Source organism: Zeugodacus cucurbitae, chromosome 5 (assembly GCF_028554725.1).
Source record: "Zeugodacus cucurbitae isolate PBARC_wt_2022May chromosome 5, idZeuCucr1.2, whole genome shotgun sequence".
Classification (NCBI taxonomy): domain Eukaryota; kingdom Metazoa; phylum Arthropoda; class Insecta; order Diptera; family Tephritidae; genus Zeugodacus; species Zeugodacus cucurbitae.
In genome coordinates, this window is record NC_071670.1 from 12,874,012 (window position 1) to 12,891,690 (window position 17,679).

Here is a 17,679-nt window from a genome sequence, read left to right on the forward strand (position 1 = left end):
TAAACGACGACTGCTAACGACAGGAATAATGAAAGAAAACCAAAAAATATAACTGTATGTGTGTGTGTGTACTTCTAAGCGCTGCACCCGAATCAGCCGTCACACGAAGCGCCAGCCGAATGCGAAATGCCAGCGCTCGGGTTCAATGAACTTGGACGACCCTGAGCGAGGTCAGCAACCCCCATTCGGCTCGCACACACAGCTGGCTATCAAACAAACATACATACACACACATATATATATATATATATATCTAAATGTATATACCTATATGTATCTATACTAACCCTGCTGTCGTCATCATCGTTCGTCGTTCATTCAAATGTAGTCGTGCGCACAACGAACCGATAGTTTACAAATGAAAATGAATCGTCTCGTCGCTTTCGTCAGCGCCAACAACAAACAGCAGCAGCAGCAAGCAGCAATCGGCAAGCGACTTCATTATCACATTCGTGTCACATTGCGCCCAACCGCCCTCATTCACGAGCACACATGCTTCGTCAGCAGCAGTGAACTTCATTAAACATCATCTTGTTCTTCTTGTGTCCAACACGAACTTCATCATTGAGTCGTCGCCGTCGTTGCCGGGGTCGTTGATGGTCGTTATCCCATATACCGAGAAAAATCTATTTTTATGTTCTGCATACAACAAACACACACACACACTTGAGTTCCATTTCGTGTTTGTCTCGTTTCGTGTGTTAGTTCGTTTATTCGTACGTTCGTTGGCCCTTTTGGCATATTGTTTTTGTTGTACATTTCTATTGTGGTTGTTATTGTTGTTGCTGTTGCTGTTTGCTGCTGGTTGTCAGTATGTTGTTAGCACCTTAGCGGCTGTAGGAGCAACGTACAACAACAAACAGAGAGCGCGAGCTTACGAGTTACTCACTCACTGTTCGGTGCTAATTTGCATGGTGTAGAGTTGCCATGTAAGCAGTAACACTTTGAAATAAATTAAAACGATAAGGTGGTTAATTTAAATAATTATTTTTAATCAATTTATTAATTCTCATTAATCAATTAATTAATAAAAAAATAGTCGAAATTTTCACAAATATAGAGTTGCCAAGCGTTTGGAAAAATAAAATATGAATTTTCTAGTTTCCTTAAAATAAGCTGAATTAAACTAAATTTGACATTGAAACTATTAAGTTTCGGAGAGTCCACATAAATAATAACAGGGTTGCCGCAGAAATAAATGCACAAACACTTTTTAAAAGCATTAAAAATTGTAAAAATAATAAGTCGTTGCCTTGTGTCCGAATTAGTACAGAGATGAGTTTTCTCGTCGGTGAAAAATTTACTAAAAACGCAACGCTAAATTAAGAGCTGGGTTACCAACGTCATAAGAAATATTTTATTACTGCTGTAGATAATTATTTTTAGCTAAATATTTTTAAAATATTTATTGGATTTTTGAGACTTTGAGAAAATTTTTAGAATGGTTTTAAATTCTAAAAAAAATTTGGAATAATAACTCCAGAATACCAAAAGTTTTAATACTTGAGTACTTTAGTTCCAATACCATGAAATTCAAAGAGCTACTATATCACATGGTAGGCTCGAACTTCGAGTCTCCTAAAGGCTCAACCTACGCCGGATTAGACGAGACGTCTTTTCTTGTCTGATACGACAACGTTCCATAGCTTCATATCCGACAACACACACAGAATAAGACGAGATAAAAACGCTTGGTGTGGGTTAGAGCAGAATACGTTTAGGTTTGTGTGTTATTAGTCAAAGACGTTTTTGACTAATCCGTTGTGGCTCGAGCCAAAAAAAAGGAGTCCGAGGTCACTTTTTGCCAGATCTCAGCACATTTGTAAGAGATTTGAAGTATTTCTTTTCTGTCAGTTGGTGATCCCCACTTCTCAAAAAATATTTTGGAGAAATTTTGGTTTTGTGGGCATATTTCGTAAACTATTAAAGCTATATCAACCAAACTCTCTAGAGTCGTTTGCTTTAGGCAGTTTCTTATACAGTCTAAAAATGGAAGAAATCGAATTTTAACCACGCCTACCTCCCGTACAAAGGTTATGTTGAAAACTATTAAAAATGCTTTAATTCAGTTAAGAAAAACTAAACATCTTCTTCTTCTTGACTGGCGTAGGCACCGCTCCTCCTCTCCTTCTGGCAGTTTGGCGCCAATTGGTTATACCAAGCGATGCCAGTTCCCTCTCCACCTGGTCCTTCCATCGGAGTGGAGGTCTACCTCTTCCTCGGCTTCCACCAGCGGGTACTGCATCGAATACTTTCAGAGATGGAGCACTTTCATCCATTCGAACAACATGACCTAGCCAGCGTAGCCGCTGTCTTTTTATTCGCTGAACTATGTCAATGTCGTCGTATAACTCGTACAGCTCATCGTTCCATCGTCTGCGGTATTCGCCGTTGCCAATGTTCTGAGGACCATAAATCTTGCGCAAAATTTTCCTCTCGAAAACTCCTAGTGTCGTCTCATCTGATGTTGACATCGTCCAAGCTTCTGCACCGTAAAGCAGGACGGGAATGATAAGCGACTTGTAGAGCTTGATTTTGGTTCGTCGAGAGAGGACTTTACTGTTCAATTGCCTACTCAGTCCAAAGTAGCACCTGTTGGCAAGAGTTATTCTGCGCTGGATTTCGAGGCTGACATTGTTCGTGTTGTTGATGCTGGTTCCCAGGTATACGAAATTATCTACGACCTCGAAGTTATGACTGTCAACAGTGACGTGGGAGCCAAGACGCGAATGCGCTGACTGTTTGTTTGACGACAGGAGATATTTCGTCTTGTCGTCGTTCACCACCAGACCCATACGCTTCGTTTCCTTATCCAGTCTGGAAAAAGCAGAACTAACGGCGCGGGTGTTGTTTCCAATGATATCGATATCATCGGCGTACGCCAGTAGCTGTACACTCTTGTAGAAGATTGTACCTTCTCTATTTAGCTCTGCAGCTCTTATAATTTTTTCCAGCATCAAGTTAAAGAAGTCGCACGATAGTGAGTAAACTTGTCTGAAACCTCGTCTGGTATCGAACGGCTCGGAGAGGTCCTTCCCGATCCTGACGGAGCTTTTGGTGTTGCTCAACGTCAGCTTACACAGCCGTATTAGTTTTGCGGGGATACCAAATTCAGACATCGCGGCATAAAGGCAGCTCCTTTTCGTGCTGTCGAAAGCAGCTTTAAAGTCGACAAAGCGATGGTGTGTGTCGATCCTATTTTCACGGGTCTTCTCCAAAATTTGGCGCATGGTGAATATCTGGTCTGTTGTTGATTTTCCAGGTCTAAAGCCACACTGATAAGGTCCAATCAGTTTGTTGACGGTGTGCTTTAGTCTTTCACACAATACGCTCGACAGAACCTTATACGCGATGTTGAGGAGGCTTATCCCACGGTAATTGGCGCAAATTGGTGGGTCTCCCTTTTTGTGTATTGGGCAGAGTACACTGAGGTTCCAATCGTCAGGCATGCTTTCTTCCGACCATATCAGAAACCTTAAATTTCATTATAAAGATGGTACAGAAGGGAGCAATGGGCATGGCTCCGTTTACTTATCGGTAAAAAACCATATATCCAGAAACTACTTGACCAATTTCAACGACTTTTGGTTCGAACCAGTTCCTTGGCATTGCAGTTCTACAATTTCAAAATGGGCGAAATGGGTTCACAACCACGCCTACTTCCCATTCCACCATTTTGAAGTCCAACTGATTCGCACCCAATTTAGATATAGCTTGAAAGAAGAGTGTGCGAGTGAGGAAATTTTAAAGGTTTCCCCTATTTCCTATTTTCCTCTAAATAACAAAAAACTTTAATCAACCGAATATTCATAAATTTTTAAAACCCTCGAATGTTTCACGTTTTAAGATTGCTCTGGCAATCCTAATCGCTTGTGTTTCTCTTGTTCACCCGACACATTTCCTCATCTATACCTTCAAGCGGAGTCGAGTAATTTGAATCACATGCTCCTCGCCGCTGCGGTTGTTGGTCTGAAGGTTGCTCCATGAGCTTCTTCTATTTCTGTCGCTGCTACTTTCTGCATCACCTCGGGGAGCATGTGCCAGCACTGACAACAATTAGATACTTTAACTTGTTGTTGTTGTTGCTGTTTGTTGTCATTGCAGTGATGTTGTTGTTATTATTGCTCAACTGTCATGCCCGGCTGGCTGGCTGGCTGGTTGACTGGCGTTAGCACTTGCTTGACAACCATGGCGTCTAACAACATGTTGCCTGCTACGGTTACTGCTGTTACCTTTTGCTGTTTTGTTGTTATTGCTGCCACAGAGTCGCTGCTGTTGTTATAAATATGCAAAAATTGTTGCTGTTGTTGCCGGTTGCTTGCAACCAGTAGCGGCTGATTGCTGACAGCGGCTGTTTTAGTGGAGCGCTCTTATTGTTGTTGTTATTGCTATTGCTGCCTAGCTAGGCTGTCTGCGCGCCTGCCCTAGCTGTCTACCATGCTAACTCGCTTGCATGCTTGCTTGTTTCGTTGTTTCGTTGCTTGGTTGATTGTGTGTGTTTGTTGTCATTACGGATTTCCGCATTGTAATCCTGCCGATGGCCTTTGTACACCCTTATTTACATGTTGATGCACTACACTTGTTGTTATTATTGTTCTTCTATTGCATAGCTTACATGTTGTTGTTGTTGCTTGTTGGCATTTATCATTCGGGCGTAGCGGTGGGTGGGTCGGCTAGGCCCTCGGCACACGCTGTCAAGCAAATTGCTTGAATGTTGAGAATTGTTGCAGACAACACTCTGTATTGTTGTTGTTGTTGTCGACATATAGTCACATGTAAGGTTTTAATAGACACGAATGCCTGCATGTATTTATTTACCGTTTATCCATTTTATTTGCCGTTTTTTTCTGCTGCTTTTATATGCAATTTAATTATTTCCTTTAAGTCCATCAATCATTGACTGGCGGTCAGTGATCTGTTGACAATTTCCGATTTGTGTTGGAAATTATAGTGAAATATTTATGCTAATGTGTGTGCGGCGATGAGTTTGTGCAGCGGAAGTTCATAGCTCGTGATGTGGGTCTTATTTGAAGCTTATCAAGCAATACAGATGAGCTTTTTACTTCCTCTGCCTCTGCGGGTTTCGATATTTTATATTAAAACAGTACTTGAGTTCATAGATTTTCCAACGCCAGGTCGACATTATGGATTTTAGTAGTCAACTCGAGCGCTGCAGTCACTGGCTGGAGCACTCAAACTCGATCTTGGACTGCAGAACCTCTTGAGCTCAATCAAACTTGAAAACTTCGAACCTCGAAATTGGATTACTATTACTTTTTCAAAATCTCCAGATATTCGGTCACTGGCTGGAGCCCTCAAACTTAATCCGAGGCTCCAGAACCCAACTGAAATCTTTAACTTTTCTAATTAAGATTGATTTCCTTTTCTGCTAAGTTAAGTTTGGACATTTCTTAATACATGCAGATCATCGAAATTGAAACTGTTATAAACCTTTTACTCCAATATCCTAAAGCTTATTGGTTGGTGAAGCTAAGTTAGGTATTCCAGTTAAGCTGAATCGTAAACCTTATCTACCTGTGACACGCAAAGCAATAAGTATACAAAATATCCTACTAAACACCTTACTGGACCTCGGAACAGAACATCGTTGAGTCGTTTCCCCTGGGCCTTGTAAAGCAGATTCCGAATTTCATATAAACGAACTTAAAATGAAATTACTGCCAAATACAGAAATTTCGTGCACTAGTCACAGAGACTGGAAATCTCGTAGAACAAAAAGGTACCGATTTTCTACTCCTTGATGGAAGTCACTGAATTCTAGTTGCACTACAAGTCTTCCGAGTTCATACCGACTAATAACTATAGCCAGCGGCTGAGTTTCTATCTTCCAAGAACTTGTGAAACGTTTGTTAGTAACTCAAACTGGTCGGTGTCAAAGACTTCCTGTGATAAATTCACAGCGTATGGTATTTGTGGTTCCATGTGGTTCCACGAGCCGATTGGACTTTTAGGGATTCTATTGACCCTCATATGTATTAAGATCTAGGGCATCCTCCCTTTCTATTGGCCAGAGCTTGCTTCTCTTGTTCAGTAGTTTCTCGGAGTTTCTAAATCCGGTCTAAATAGTACTAAGGCACTACCAACATAACAATTATATACAGAAATACTTTCACAAAACGTGCATATTTTTAAAGTACTGCCAAATCTACAGGCCTTTGGCCGTATGAGTCCATACTGATTATGTAGAGTCGTCTGTCGTGGTTATGAACAAAGTATTCCTATTATTTTTTGGTGTTATTGAGGACGAACTTCAGTGATTGATATCCAATGTCAAGATCGGGATTGATTGCTGAAAATATACTTTAAATAGTGGATGCTGTGGACTCTGAGGAACTTTATTGGAAGTAAGAGACTCAATAAGATAGGGTAGAAATTATCGATTAGTAATTAGTAAGAGAGTTAGAAGGGGTTTCAGCGACTTTTTAAACAGGTTTCGGCATAAAGATAGAGAGTTTGTTGTGGGAGTGTCGCTAGCAGAACATAAGGAGTCGGAGTCAGAGCAAATCAGAGCTGTTAGATAAGAGATGAGGTTTATTGGGTCGTACAACGTTGTAAATAGATCTTAGTGTAGAAGACTTAAGAAATAGTCTTATAGAAGTGAAGTGGGTGGCTTTTTGAAATCTAGAGGTGAAGGTGAAGACTTACTTCTAATGGAAAAATGTGGACCTCGAGTCAACCACATTCCAACAATAACACTCAATGTAGAAGACCTTAGAAATGACTTTAGTGAAGCTTTATAGAAGTGAAGTGTGAGAGCTTTTGAAAATTAAAGGTCATGGAGACTAACTTCTAATTGAGTAATGAGCACCTTATACCTCAATGCTGAGTAATTTAAAGACCAGCATGAAATTTAAAGTCTACGTAGCCCATAAAATGAGCTACAATATATATTTGGCCATCTACGCCTAAAACTATGCAGCTATTTCTGAAGCAACTTTAAAGATTTCCAGCTAATTTTAGGCGTGTTGCCAGCAGAAGTTTAAAATTCAATGTAAGGAGAGAATCTTTACAAAAATAATAACAAAAACAAAAAAAAAACATTGAAAATTCCAAGCAACACAGCAAAGCGATGAAAAATTGCACGAAACGTAAACAAAATCCAATTAAAGAACAGAAGTAATTAAGAAGAAAAAGAAAAAACTCTGTGCAGAGAAACCAATAACCACCATGGGAGGGAAATACGCGGAGCCTGTGGTATGCGGCTAGAGGCCGGCGAACCAACTAACAGACGACTACTATAATATTATTGTGCAGACGAGTGCCTAGAGGAGAGCAGAGCAAGGGACGAGGAGCGACTGCAAGCGTTGCAAAAATGTATACAGAAACTTACTATATGTGTGTGAAGACCCTACATGTTATACATATACATTTTTATATATGCATTTATGTGTGTGTGTTTGTGCCGTGCATTGCGCCCTCTTTGTCAATGCGTACTTTGTTGACCTTTCAAGTTGAGGTTGGCCACCGATGATGATGACGTTGCAACGACCCGTCAACATTGCTAACCACCGATATTGCTACCTACACTGCTTCACTGCTTGCTGTTGTTAGTCTTGCTATTGTGCAGTGCATGGGCTGCTTGTTATGTGTTATGTGTTATGTTGCTATTGTTGTTGGGGTTAATGAAACCGATTGGCACAGAAAATGCAACACTGCAAATGCGACCGGCCCATATGGAACAACGAACTCAGGAAGACCCAAGACCGTTGACGCAGCGGCGAGACAACGACACCAATACACATAAATATGTATGTTGGTGTGTGTGTGTGCTTGAAGAGGCGCATGCCCTCGCATTAAGCAGTCATTTGTTGCGAATAGTTGCAGGCGTTGCACGAAAGAGTATTTGTGGAGAATTTAAAGAGCGACAGATTTATGTTTTTGAAGAGCAACTATAAGGGGTTTCTTATATATAGCGAGCGGCAAAGCAGGAAGTAAGTTGAAAACGATATGTGCAGAGTAACTAAAGAGCACAAAAGTTTTAAAAAGAAATCGAAAGAATGAAAAAATGTTGTTTTCGGTGTCTTACTGCTTCATAAGAAGACGGACTTCAATAACAGTCATCTAAAAGTTTTACTTTGAGATTAGACCCAGGTCCGGACCTTACCTTATCTTGTACGTCAGGGGCAAGGATAAAGTTAAATTAAAGCTTTGTTAGGTTCCTGTTGGTTCAAGAATATTATTCCTAAATTTGAAGAAACTATTGTAGACTCCGTTTATCAATCCAGGTAACCGTGAGACTTTCGCAAGGGTTTTGAGTATACTGCGTTGCTGACTATTTCGACCAAATCGATTCTTCAACTAATTTGGAACTATAGCAATCCCACAGAAGGTTCCAAATCAGCCAGATTCCCGACTTTCGCTGAAGCTTTCCAATATGTGGATCCAAATGTAGTCAGTCCTATATTTAAGGAGTCGCAGATATTGCTTTGAAATCAAGGGTATATTTAGCTTGAGTATAATTATAATGTAAGCTTTTCTCAACTTTGTCGGATCATACCTGGTTCTCACCCACATTTCGTATTTCAATTATTAATTTTTTGTAATCTTTGAAGCGATTTTATGCCTTCTTTACTGCGGTTTTTACGTGTTTGCAATGGAGATAAAACTTTTTTTTTATTTTTAATAATTTAATAATACTCTTCGTTAGAATGCTCTTTTTATAAAAATTGCTCTTAAAAAACTCTGCTCTCTACACTCTGTATATACTCTTAAGATTACTCTTACACCTCTCTCTTCGCTATACTCTTCCTTGAACTAACCGCTCTTAGCAATTGAAAGTGAACGCGTTTGCATGCATTCACCCAAACAGCACGGATTGCGTCCTCCACCTCAACGCCCAACCGAGCCAACGCATTTTAGTAAATACCAACAACCTCTATACTTTATCGTCTTCCCGTAGCGCAGCGTTTGCTTGCTGTAGACTTAAATAACAACAACAAACGCATTGTTTGTGCTGCTCACACCCAGCTAACAGCGCGCATGTTGCAGCAAAAACACTTCCGCATTTTCTTTCACACGACCATTTCGCTTTTTTGTTTTGCTCTTGTAAGCGCCTAGCTATATCGCTCTCTCTCACTCTCTCCCCCTCCGACAATGCAATTTCCGTATTTCTGCTTTTCGCTACTCTACTCCGTTGCACTTACAAATATCAGCTTTGCTGCAACAGCCGGCCTTCTTCCCCAACAAAAGCAGCTCAATAAATGCGAAAGCACGTGGAAAGTGGAATAGGAAAACAACTTTCGCGCCATTTTCATTTTATTTGACGTTTGTTTTGTGCTCCAATTTCTCTTCGTTTCTGTTTTTGTCTGTCGTTTCTTTGTTGCCAGCGCTGCAACTGTTGCATTTGGACAAATATGACAGCTGTAGTTGAGTGCTTGTCATGCAGTAGTATGCAACGCTTTAATGCAGCTATCGACCGTTAGGTGGCGCTTAGAGAGCCACATGTGCCGTTATTTTTGATTGTGATGGCTGGAAATTGTGTTCGGAGAAATTTTCTTAGGTGAGATTGCGCATATTATAAAGTTATCTGGAGTTAAGGGTGCTTCTTCAGGAATCGGTATTGTTATCGCTGAGAGATCATCTGTTAAACCCTTAAATTGTTGTAAAAAAATCAAAACTTATTATTAATCAAAAATTTCGGTGTTCCGAATTTTCGGAATTATAAAATTAAGAACTCAGAAAATACTAATTTTTCTTTATTGTGAAATATTTTTATTTCTTACTACTAAATTATCATATTATTTTATACAAAATTTTCAGTACTCCGAATTTTTGAAATCCTAAAAATAAGAACTCCGAAAATTCCAATTTATGCTTATTGTAATTTTTTTAATTTTCCAATCTAAAATATTCTATAAAATCAAATAAAAATATTTAATATAAAATTCGTGATTCCGAATTTTCGGAATTATAAAATTAAGAACTCTGAAAATTATTATTTACTCATGTTTCTGTTTTTCACTCTAAAATACGAAAAAAATTAAATAACGTTATTTAATAAGGAAAATTAAGGGCTCCGAATTTTCGGAATATTTAACTCCGAATTCCTAATTTATGGATATTTTAAAATTGTGTTATTTTTCACTCTAAAATGTTCCACAAAATTAATTAACAATAAAATATATTCGTAATCTTGAGTTTTCGGGATCATAAAGAACATTAAGATTCAATTATTATAAAATTACGAACTCCGAAAATTATTATTTAGATATTTTTCTATTTTTCACTCTAAACTACAAAAAAGCATTAAATACCAGTATTTAATAAGAAAAATTAGGGACTCCGAATTTTCGGAATAAAAAAAAACAAGAACTCCGAAAATATTAATTTATGCATATTTAATCATTTTCTTATTTTTACTCTAAAATATTCTACAAAATTAAATAAAAATAAGCAAAATTTCGGGATACCGAGTTTTCAGAATAATATAAATAAAAACTCCAAAAATTCTAATTTATGCATATTTTAAAAAAATTTCTATATTTCATTCTGAAATACTAATAATACGCGGACATTTCCGCGATCCTTTTCGGTAATTCAGAAATGCCGAATTTGACGAAACTTCGTGCTTTTGCTTTCTGTATGTTCATCTAAACTTTTCAAGTTAACTAATTTTTAACTTTTCTGCTTACAGTTTTCCATACAACTTGAAACAATTGGCAAACACTCACCACCACAACAACAACAGCAATAACAGCAACTTTGTTGACGACACTTCAACGCCAACAGCTAATCACTCAACGGCAGCAGTATTGTATAGGCGCACAGAAGTGCTAAGAAAATCGCAGGCGACACAAATTGACACAACAAAAGCAAAAACAGCAAAGTTTACAAAAAATGAAGTGAGTGAGTTGTTGTTTGCCATAAGCGTGAATGTAAAAATTGCACACAAAACAAGCAGCAATACTAGTGATTGTAGACAAAGACATTGCAATACATATAAACAGCAAAGCAGTAATAACAACAAGAACTATATACCACATAACAACAATATAAACGACAAGAAAAGCAGTAAAACTGACCAACCCGACCATTTTATGGGGTAAGTCTCAGCCATTGTTGCATACATCTATACCTGTATATTTGTAGATTATATACTCTTTTCCGCTTTTTACTTACCTCAATTTTTCATTTTTACTGTTATTGGCGCAATGCTGTGCCACACTTGATTTTCGTCGCATGTTTTTTGTTATTATTTGTGGCAGCTGTCCATTGCTGCTGGTTTCCTGTTCGCAATGGTTGCCTTTTCAGCGCCACTTTTGCTATTTTTCTCACAGGCAACACTGTAGTGGGATTCATTTGGGGTAGTAGAGGTGTATTAAGGGGTAAATTATCAGCTGCATTTTACTTGGAATTTTATATTAAAGCTTGAATATGCTAAAAATATATTTTTACTTTGTCCAAAAAATACAAGATTTTATTTTCAATAAGTATCTTTGAAAAAAGTTTATTCACCCCGAATTTTCGGAATACTTTTAAACCTAAATAAAGCTAAACTATATATTTTTACTTCGTCTAAAATACTGAATACATTACTTTCACTAAGTATTTTTGAAGAAAAGTATATTCAATACTTTTATATTTAAGTAAAGTGGAAAAATTTATTTTACTTCGTCTAAAATACCGAATACATTATTTTCAATAAGAATTTTTGAAAAAAGTATATTCACTCCGAATTTTCGGAACACTTTTAAATCTAATTAAAGTGGAAAAATTTATTTTACTTCGTCTAAAATACCGAAGATTTTATTTGCAGTGAGTATTTTTGAAAAAGGTATATTCACTCCGAATTTTCGGAATACTTTTAAATTTAATTAAAGTGGAAATATTTATTTTACTTCGTCTAAAATATCGAAGACTATATTTTCAATAAAAAGATTTTATTTGCAGTGAGTATTTTTGAAAAAAGTATATTCACTCCGAATTTTCGGAATATTTTTAAATCTCATTAAAGTTAAAATGTACTATGAAATGGTTTTTCATAAGCCTTTTTTCATTTTCTCTGCAGAAATCATGTACATTTACAGAGTACATTTACTCCGAAATTTCGGAGTAATTCCGAATTGAAATTTTAACTCTTAATCTTGCTTAAATGGTTTCGGAAAGCTCAAATTTTACATAAAATTTAACTAATGTTATCACTTCAGTTGTTATTGTGAAACATAATTTCTAATTTTAACTCCGAAATTCCAAAAATTTCAGATTTTTTTTTAAATTTATTTTTCTATTCAATATTCGGAATTTGAAAATTATCTTCTAATAATCCTATTTAAAAAATTGCTTTGTTTTTCAAAATATTAATATAATGGAAAACCGAATTTTTGAATAACTCGAAAAAAGTTATAAGACAACTGCATAAAATAATTAAATCATATGAGCTTTAAATAAACTATGTACATAATTCTATTGAAAATACTTTTGTATTCATTTTAATATTTTTTTGGATCCCGATATTGCGATTTTAAATAAAACCTTAATTATGTTTAAATAAAAAATACTATTTTTAAAAAAAGTTTAAACAATAATTTTCCGTATCTTGAAATTTCGAGATTGCAACTTGAGATAATATTTTTATTAGAGTTTAAATAAAATTGCTAGTAATAAATATATTTCGAAAATAATAATTTTCGGGATCCCGAAATTTCGGAATTGCAACTTTTTCCAAAAACAATTTTTCTAATAATAAAATGTTTTCTCTGGTGATTGCTACTTCTCACAGAACACTTTTTTATATTTTACTTCGGTTTACTAACTTTCTAACTACCTACCCTAAACACATTCAATATTATTGGAACAACCAGCCTACAACCTTCATATGTCTATTTCCACTTTCATTAGAGCTACGCTTTGTAACATTGTTGAGGCTCATGCCTTTATTCATATCTGTATGTATGTGTATATGTGTGTCTAAATATAAAATGTATATACTGTGTGTTGTTGTTGTGTATTTCAGCATATTTTATGGATGAACTAATCGCGTTGCCCTCAAAAACTTATCTAGTTATGTAAGGTTTGCAATGCAATGGAGTTGCAGGCAACTATATGTTCTACATCATACATGCACACGCATACAATAACAAAATCCATATACTCGATAAGAACTGTGACAGCTATTTAATGAATATATATATATATTTTTATATTTTTATTGCTGTTGTTGTTGCTTTGTGTCGTTTCAAACACGCATGTGCGCTTGTATGTTGACCATAAATTAAAAGTGAACTTATTTGTTACTAATACGCCGTGTCATACATAAGCCAAATGCATACAAAAGCAAACAGAAAAGCGCATAGCAGCATATGAGAGCTATTAGTTTATACACAAATACAAACAAAGAAATGCCGCCAATTACGGTTTTGTAATTTTTCTTGTATTTTTTTTCTCTGTAAAAATCTATTTGCAATGCGCTACACACAGCTTTGCTTTACTTTCCACACAACTACTACATGCACACAGATACACCCATTTTCACAAGCTCAACATTTGTGCAACTGCATCTGCTTTATTTGCTATACAACGTTTGCACGTTTGCCGCCACATGCCGCCAATGCTGCTGACTGACAAGTCGTGCAATGGCCGCGACCAACAGCCAACAACCAAGCAGCAAGCACCAAGTGGCAGAGTCATAGTCAGCATATAGCCTCAGTCGTTGCCGTTTGCCATAGCCGTAGCAATGACCCTTAATTGGGCCAACAACCACTTTAGAGTGCAGGCATGCAACGCCGACAGTTTCGTTCTTTGCGTGCTTTTGCTCGTTGCCTCGCTTGTGTTTGTGGTTGTGTCATGCAATGCTATGCGCTGCACATTTCACCAATAGAGGTGTACTTCGCTTTTTATTTGCGTTTTGCGCTCGAAATGAGAGATTTAAAAATAGAAAGCAAAAAAAAAGCGCTGTATAGGAAGCGCTGCGGCGAAAGCGTTTGTTCGTGTGCATTGGCGCGAGCGTGGGCGCTACAGTCGGGGGATTGTTTTTAACGCAACATTTTTTTAAATTTTGAATTAATAAAAAGTGAAAATGAATTTTCAATAATATTTTAAAATTTTGAAAATTCAGTTGAAATTTTGAGAATTTTCGAAAATAATAATTTATTTTTATACGAATTAAAAAAATAAAATTTTCGAAAATTTTTCTATTCAAACCAATTATTTTCAAATAAATTTCAATTAAAATTTTGTTAGTTATTTTCTTCAAAATAGTTTTATTTTTTGATAATTTTCGAAAAAATTTAATGTATTATACAAATTTAAAAAAATATAGTTTCGAAACCTTCTATAATAAAATGTGAAAATGAGAATATTCAATAATATTTTATAATTTTGAAACTTGAAATTTTGATTTATTTAATTTTCTATACGAATTAAAAATAAAATAAAATTTTCCAAAATTTCTCTTCAAACCAATTAGTTTCAAATAAATTTCAATTAAAATCTTGTTAGTTATTTTTTTCAAATAGTTTTATATTTTGAGAACTTTCGAAAATATTCTTTTTCTATACAAAAATTTAAAAAATTAATGAATTTTCTTAAAATTACTCTAAATACATTTGTTTCTAAATAATTCATTGAATTCAATTTTTTTTATTTATTTTTTTTTCAAATAATATTAAATTTTGAACATTTTTGAAAATATTTTTTTTCTATAAACATTAAAAAAAATTTAAAAATTTCTTTTATAACCAATTCTTTTTAAATAAATTTTAATTAAAATAATTTGAAAAATTAATTTAATTATTTCTATAAAAATTAAAAAATAATAAAATTTTTGAAAAGTTCTCTTAAAACCAACTCCTTTTAAAAAATTCCAATTAAAATTTTGTTAATTTTTTTTTCAAATAATTTTAATAATTATTTTTTTTTATTAGTAAAATAAAATATATACATATTTCTCTAGGATAACTTTTTATATAAATTTCAATTAAAACTTTTATATTTATGTATTTTTTTAATTTTAAAATTTGCTAAAAAATTTGGTATGCGACTTTGCTGAATTTGGTAGAAAACTTAGCTTAAATAATAGGTGACTTGGATAGATAAGTATTTTATAAGAAAACATAGCAAAAAAAGTATAAAATATTCATAAAAAAGACTGAAAGAACTATATAATTTGTGAATTTGAAATGACCTGATAGATGATTTCAGGCGCGATGGTTGGAAAGGAATAGGGCTAATGATCGATCTTCAACCTATGAGGTACTCATAATAAAATTACGAGACGAAGATGAAAATAAAACACGAAACTTTAAGGAATCAGAAGTAAAAGGATATGTTGATACGAGACAGGAAGAAAAGATTATCCATTTTTATACTCTCGCAACAAAAGTTGCTACGAGAGTATTATAGTTTTGTTCACATAACGGTTGTTTGTAACACCAAAAACTAAAAGAGTTAGATATAGAGTCATATATACCAAAGTGTTCAAAGTGAAGAGTAGATTTGAAATCCGGATGTCTGTCCGTCTGTGCAAGCTGTAACTTGAGTAAAAATTAAGATATCTTGACGAAACTTGGCACAAATATTCCTTGGCACCATAAGAAGATCAAGTTAGAAAATGGGCAGAATCGGACCATTGCCACGCCCAGAAAATGGCGATAACGAAAAACACATAAAGTGTCATAACTAAGCCACAAATGAAGATATAAAAGTAAAATTTGGAATAAAGGATCACACTAGGAGGGGGCATATTTGGATGTAATTTTTTTGGGGAAGTGGGCGTGGCCCCGCCCACAAATCGGTTACTTGTATTTAACTCGCAAACTAATAAAACTATATAAACTAAACTTTCTGCAGTCGGTTCTCTTACATACCCCACCACACACCATGAAAATAGTTGAAATCGGATAATAACCACGCCCACCTCCCATACAAAGGTTAGGTTGAAAATTACTAAAAGTGGGTTAACTAACTAACGCAAAACGTCAGAAACATTAAATTTTGCAGAAGAAATAGCAGAAGGGAGCTGTACTCAGATTTTTTTACAAAATGGAAAATGGGCGTGGCATCGCCCACTTATGGGTCAAAAACCATATCTCAGGAACTACTCGACCGATTCGAATGAAATTCAGTATATAATATTTTCTTGACACCCTGATAACACGGACAAAAAATGGGCGAAATCGGTTCACAACCACTACTACTTTCCTTATAACTCAATTTTGAATTCCATCTGATTCCTTCACTTTATAATGTAAACATAAGGAACCAATGAAGACAGCGGAATAAAACTTTACACAATTACATAGTGCATATCATCTCTGGCTTCACTTGTGAAAAAATTGTCGAAATCTGAAAATGTTGAACTCAGAGCTTAAGGATAAATTTTAACCGAAAATATGGGTAAATCTCTCAGATATCTCAATTTAATTCAGAGGAAATTGTTTTCTTCTAATAGTGTGTCTCTGTTCCAAAAATTATTAAAATCGGGTCATAACATTTCCATATACCTCATTGTAGGTTTTTCAAAAGTATCTTCTCCTAGCTCCCATATACCTAATTATAGGTTTTTCAAAAATACAGTGAGCTTTATTCCGCATATATGTATTGGTTAAATTTCTTCAATAAATTGCGAGAGTATAAACTGTTCGGTTGCACCCGAACTTAGCCTTTCCTTACTTGTTAAAGTATGTGCAAATGAGGAGGAAGTGTTCCTTGAGAAAACAATACTATAAAACTGACTGGAGAATAACTGAGAATATATAAGAGAGGAATATGATATCTAATCAGGTTAGGAGAAGTTGAGATTATCCGCAGAGATAGAAACGACAACTGTATAGATATGATTCATATGGTGATGTGAGACGAGACCTAACGAAGCGAGACGAATCATGATCAGTTAGAACTAAGCGATATCATAACAAATGAGATGAAATGAAAAGTAGACAAGGGACGTGAGGCTAAGCTACGGATCATATGTACTGAGAGACTCCACAATGTTCAACAAGAATATAAGGGTCAAAACACATTTCTTTCTCTGTTAAAACGCAAAATATTTGGTATTCGGTAATTGGACTTGTGGAACGAGAAACTTTTAAATTGATAGTATACGATATGGAGTTGCTAAACTTAAAGCCGTGTTAGGGTATATTTCTTCAGTTTTTTTTTTTGCTCTTCGATTATTTTTTCGCTACATTAGAATTCCATTAACGTATTTACCCCTTCTTGATAAAGTATTATTTTGAATGTTTGTTCCGACCATAGTTCTTACAGACTCTTCATCCCTCTCGACACCGACTATAGATACCATATTCATACATACATCTATCTGTATGTACTGTTCGAGTGAAATATGCAAACCGAATCCACGCGAAGTTGCTCCTTGAAAAGGAGCACAATAACCGCAACCTCGCGCAACTTCCGCTTGTTATGTGGGTTTTATGCTTGTTTTTAGCATTTAATACACAACACAGGGTATGAAGTGTGCGGCCAGTAGTTGCGTGAGTTGTCTGCATCGACAACCTGCGCTCAGCTGTGCGCCTGTGACATTAAGTTGCACAACAAATACACAAACACACGCACTCGCAACACGCAGCACGCATTCCAGAAACAATTTTCTATTGATTTTTTGCAATATTTGCATTTATACGTATGAACATACATACATACCGCTGTTCGATTTTTTAGCGTTTTCGCGCATAAATTCGCATGCGAAAGTTTGTTGCATGC

At 35.6% G+C, this 17,679-nt stretch overlaps 1 protein-coding gene across 1 annotated transcript in view; it reads left to right on the plus strand.

The window, feature by feature from the left end:
- LOC128919790 (putative uncharacterized protein DDB_G0285031) overlaps nucleotides 1–17,679 on the plus strand; it is a 207,870-nt gene that overhangs the window by 51,642 nt on the left and 138,549 nt on the right. The window contains exon 3 of the mRNA XM_054231934.1: nucleotides 10,655–11,062. Coding sequence (XP_054087909.1) covers nucleotides 10,655–11,062 — 408 coding nt within the window. The remainder of the gene's footprint in view (nucleotides 1–10,654; nucleotides 11,063–17,679) is intronic.